The following is a 5,341-nucleotide window of genomic DNA, read 5'->3' as shown; positions in this document are numbered from 1 at the left end:
GCAGCGTTTATTCATTTATTTTTATGACTCTTATTGATCAATTATTGCAGAGATTACAGTAATACCCAAGACTTATCGATTTTAATATTGAGGCTCCAATCTTTTTATGAAATTATAAAACTCGACTTTTTTACTACATGTTCAGTCGTTTACCACGAAAGTCACGTTGAACGAGCTCCTTCTTGAACTCGATTAGTTTCGAGTGCTTGTTTATTACTCGAATAAACTAAAATTTGAATATCCCTGGGCAACGAGTTCCTGAAGAAACCAGAAAAGATATCAATTAAGTTACTGCAACAATATTTCAGGGCTTGTTTAAAGGACCGATATATAAAATGCTGTTTCATTCATGATGGAGACCATTAAAATTGCAACAACTTTTTTCAATGCATTACTGAAATTAAAAACGTTCACCAGTGCAAGATTTGTAAGCAGATTGTTAGCTTCTACATTTTCATCACAATTCAATTAGGCTATTGGTTGATCTATTAAATTTTCTTTCGTTCTGTTATTCACAAGGGAAATCCAATTCTCCATTATCAGTGTAAAAAGCTTTGATGTAAAGTTTTAATTAATTACAACATTTGACTAGCTTCGTAGTTAACCATTTGGGATCTTTGATTTGAAACTAAAACTAAAAACATTCTCAAATATAAGGTCAATAAACAGATTATGTAAATTGTCACCACAGTTCAATAGCAAGCTATCAGGTAGATCCACCAAATTTTCAATTGTTCTATCACTCGATGAAAAACAATGACTCATTATCAGCATAAAAACCATTGATGCAAAGTTTTAATTAATTGCAATATTCGACTAGCCTCGTACTTGACCAGCTGGGATCTTCGATTCATAATTAAAATTAAAAACATTCTCAAATATAAGATCTATAAACAGATTATGTAAATTGTCGCTACAATTCAATATCAAGCTATTAAGTAGATCCAAAAAATGTTCATTCGTTCTATCATTCGATGAAAAACAAATTACTCATTATCAGCATAAGAACCATTGATGTAAAGTTTTAATTAATTACAACATTTGGCTAACCTCGCAGTTGACCAGCTTAGGATCCTTGCCCTGGCACGGTGATTATCCTTGATCCGGTTCAGGGAGAAATTCAATGATCCAGATTGGCTTCCAATTAGCCAAAGTTTCGTTATTCGAAAATTGTCGGTTGGGAGGAAACTTTCGTCCATTAAGATTCATTAGGACAAGGAATTACGGTCTAAGCACCAGGGTACCATACTAAGCGATGATTTCAGCAGGCTGGTGTGGTCAGCTGGGAGAAATTTCAAGGCCCACTGGTCCCTCGACCAAGCCACTTCTACCCACTGAGTTATAAAAGCCCAAAAAAATTCTGCCCACAGCTTTAACACTCGGTGCTTAATCCAAAGATCCAAGGAATCGATCTCGATTCTAAAACAATTGCATCATCCAGGAAAACTGATCCCTGAGACGAGATGGTCCCAGATGGGAGAAGAAGGTTCTCTCGAAAAAGCCACCTTACCTTCAAAACGTCATCATCCTACGTCGTAAATACCCTCGAAACGCATCGAGGCTATCGAGAGGAGCTCCAATACCAAGAGGATGAATTTTTAAACAATTTTCATGAATTTACATTCACCTCGATTGACGTTTCTGCAGGAGTCGTACACGTTCATCGTAAGATCCTCCTCGTAGACTGGAATATTCCGACGTTTGAAAATCGATTGCTGGGAGAGGGGAGGGAGATATCCGGCATATATACATATATATACAGAGGAAAGAGTATGTTTCTTTTAAGGGATTTTCGAAGGTTGAAAATTGATAGAAATGTGGATTTTGCTGGTGGTTAGTGGCAGGTAAAAGGGCAACGAGGCTGTGGAGGGTTTCGTGGTGGGGGTAGTTGGGGGGTGAAGGGTAGGCGTGAAAAAAAAGATGGCGGTCGATCGAAGTCGGTGGTGGTGGCGGTGGCGTCGCGACGCATGGAGCGCGGGCGTCCCTCGGCGGCGCCACCGTCGTGAAACCCCCGCAGTTCGATTGGAGACACCGGCCGGCCTCGACGGTCGTCTCGAGCCTCCCCTCAGTGACGTTCGCGTGTCCTCACCCTCCGACACACTCGTCTCTCTACCATTCCACATTGTGTGCTACCAAAAGGTACCCGACCCTCGGTTCTCGCGAAAAGTGTCGTTACGTCCAATTCCTCGCTGAGAAACCCCTTGAAATCCCCCACAAAACCACCCTCTTTCATCCTCCCTCTATACCAAAAACGCTCCAACCCCCCACTGGAATATCTCCTATCGTTCAAGAAAATTCCAAGCGGTGCAGAATGCGAATGGAGAATTTCGTGCGAGAATTTCTGGCTCGTGAAACGTTGGAGAAATTTAGATTTTAAAGAGAGAGAGAGAGAGAGAGAGGGAGAGAAATTGTAGTAATTTGGGGAACGAGCGAAGCTTTAAAAGATGAAAGATTGTCGATGTTGGATATGAAGGAAATTGAGCAAGTTCTTTGGTTTATAATTTGAAAGATTCATGGGTGCTGCTTCTCTGGCTGGGGAAACGTTTCTGATTAGGTAGCTCGGAATTTGTTGATCGTAGGGATTTGGCTGGGGTAGCTTGGTGAAGTGTGTGGGGGTCCAGGGGGGAGTTTAAAGTTGCTGTGTGCAACAAAGTTGGAACTTGTTACATGGATGTTGAGTTCATCCTGAAAATGTTCATTCTGCTACACTTGGATTTTTTAATAATAATCAATTCATACTTTTCGAGGAGAGAGCCTCAGTCAAGGCTACAGCTAAAGAGTTACGAGTTTAAACGTGGTTGTTGAACTTTGAAAGGATCGAGAAAGAGCGTGATTTCGGTACCAGCCATAATCGATAGTTTGCTGCTTTTTCCTCAACACTGGCACAGACTGCGAGATATTACGTTGGATAGGGTTGTAAAAACTTGCTCCTTATTTTACATGCCCCTTTATCAGAACACCACACATATACACACGCCTTTTTCTACTTTGGACCTTTTCGATTCTTCTGCATATCTCGCATCATGTATTCTTTGCGAATAACTCACTCGTATAATTAGTGCCCGATTATTTCTGCTAACGCAATAATAAATATAACAAGTAATCCTGGATCATCAATAATTGCTAGAAATTACAACAGCAATACCGTTAACGCGAAAAATTAATTACGGAAGATTATATAATTTAACAATTAAACATATACACTTGCATTTGAATGATATTACAGAAAACTCGGTTCGTTGAAGAGACTAATTGAAAAATCAAAAACTTGTTAACCGTGTGTATAATTACAGAGGAATATAAAATCAACAAATATCTCAATTTGGTCATTTCCACTCTTTTCATCCCCTGTCAGTTCCTGATACGAAACATTCGATATTCTCATTTTCCGATATCTTTATGCGTCTCTTTTTCCATTGAGTGTTTTTTCCTGTGAAAAGTCGAGAGGAACGAAACAAAGGGTCGTTTTCAGATATGAAATTTCTAACGAGGCTCTCGTAATTCTTTTCTAAACGTTTCCACGAGTTTCCCTTGGTCCTACGCCAATGCGGAAAATTCTTACGTGAAAATGATGTGATAACAAGAATCACGATAATGCAACAAAGTTATTTCGGATGAATCGGATGGTTTCGTTTCTGTTCGAACGTAACTTGATTGAAAAGGGGGTGGCAGAGAGGGGCATAGAAGTAGGGAGGGGGGGGGGGGGGGGTGTATTTTCTAAAAAGTGAGGAACCCCTTTGAAAACAAGCGACGCGAGTGCACAAGGATGCGTGGCTTTGTATCGATATTCGTGCCACGTAAAGCGAATTTGCATGGCGCTTCCCTGGAAAATGGGAAGCGATCATTGACTGTGGCCCGTGAGAGGTGAGAACAGGCGCTCCATACCTACACTCTCTCTCTCTCCCACCCCACTTACACACACACACATCTCTCTCCATCCGTCGTGACATCGATACACCACGAGGCCCCTGAAACACCTCCCAACTCGTTCCGACAATGCGACCTCCGCCATTACGAATCTATGTAAACATCCGAAATAACGTGAAGTAGCCTCCGAGCCAGACTACCTTACAAAAAACCGACAATTAAACGCGAGATCGACATCAAAGTTCAAACTCCACGTTCGGAAAATCAGAGCATATCCTGCATAAAAAAAAGGGGGAAAATTTTGTGGAAAATATCGAAGGAATATTTTGTTGTGATAAATGGAGAATTCAATGTTGATAGGTTCGAGGAAACAGTGGTTCAAACGAGTTTGGCAATAAAGGACCTGCTTCGGCTTCATTGGTCCAACAAAGGGATTTTCAACCCCCCTCCTTTATAAAAATTCCTATCCGATATTTGTCCAGTGCAGAATTTTCTACGTTGAAAATTGCATTGTTGCTTTGTATTTTTTAACGTACCTCGTCCAATTAAAATCCAGTTCCTTCCTGCAGTGATAAGGGGGGATTCGAGTAAATATAGTCGAGGATAACTGTATACATATATATATATATATATATATATATAGAGTTATTAATATTTGTCAGTGTTTAGTGCGAAGCTGATCGTGTTTTTCTGTTGGGGTGTCCCGTGTACTAACGGAGAGGATAGTGTTTATCGAAGCGTACAAAAGGAAGTGTAGAGGAGGGGGGAGCAGAGGTGGAAGACGCCATTATCAAGGATAAATACACAGGAGGAGAGTGTGTCGAAACCTCTGAGGGTTTTTCAAGGTCGTGCAGGAGCGAGCTATGCAAGTGTGAGTTCGCGAGTGTATGTTGATCGGTGAACGCAATGGCTGGACTTGGTTGGTTCGTGTTGATTTTCGGCCAGCTGGCCGTCCTGACGCTCGCCCAAAATCCTTTCGAGGAGAAAACCACCTTCGAGGCTGCTTTTCAAGGTAAGCGAAAACTCTGCTCTTCCGCGTGCACCGTTTTTTTTTGCTGCCTCCATTAGACTGTACTATATATATATATATATATATATAGTTGGTGCCCTAGCGAAGTCAGAGAGACCCGCGAGTCCCCGGGACAAAGGAACACTCGCGAGTGCATAAAATTACACTCTCGTCGAGTGTAATAAAATTACACACTCTTTCGACGACGAATCTCGCGAAAGGAAATCTCGCAGAGGCTCGTGTTACGGGCGAGCGTGACCCGATACCTCCTGTCTTTGTTTACCAAACTGCTCTCTCTTGGAAAAAAATCAAAACACGGTGGGTCGAGAATTCCTGGAAAATTACAGCTGTGTGCTGGGTATAACAAAGTTGTCAATTGCTGTTGTTGTGTTTTTTTTCACAAGCTTTTTTGTCCGTTCATTCTTTGGAATGAACGAGTGTTTACAGTTTTTTTCACTCGAACTA

At 41.3% G+C, this 5,341-nt stretch overlaps 1 protein-coding gene across 2 annotated transcripts in view; it reads left to right on the top strand.

The window, feature by feature from the left end:
* The first annotated feature begins 2,034 nt into the window (after nucleotides 1–2,034).
* Nucleotides 2,035–5,341, top strand: part of SP2353 (EGF like, fibronectin type III and laminin G domains protein pikachurin) — a 165,595-nt gene continuing 162,288 nt past the window's right edge. The window contains exons 1-2 of one of the 2 annotated variants that reach the window (XM_066743189.1): nucleotides 2,035–2,139; nucleotides 4,530–4,879. In XM_066743189.1, the coding sequence (XP_066599286.1) occupies nucleotides 4,774–4,879 (106 nt within the window). In that variant the 5' untranslated portion in view covers nucleotides 2,035–2,139; nucleotides 4,530–4,773. The remainder of the gene's footprint in view (nucleotides 2,140–4,529; nucleotides 4,880–5,341) is intronic. The other variant, XM_066743196.1, reaches the window with a different exon arrangement.

The sequence above is a fragment of the Prorops nasuta genome, unplaced genomic scaffold (genome assembly GCF_024137725.1).
Source record: "Prorops nasuta isolate Cenicafe-Biocafe unplaced genomic scaffold, Cenicafe_Pnas_1.2 PNAS00002, whole genome shotgun sequence".
Lineage (NCBI taxonomy): Eukaryota > Metazoa > Arthropoda > Insecta > Hymenoptera > Bethylidae > Prorops > Prorops nasuta.
The sequence above is the reverse complement of the archived record's forward strand: the minus strand, read 5'-3'. Positions and strand labels throughout refer to the sequence as shown.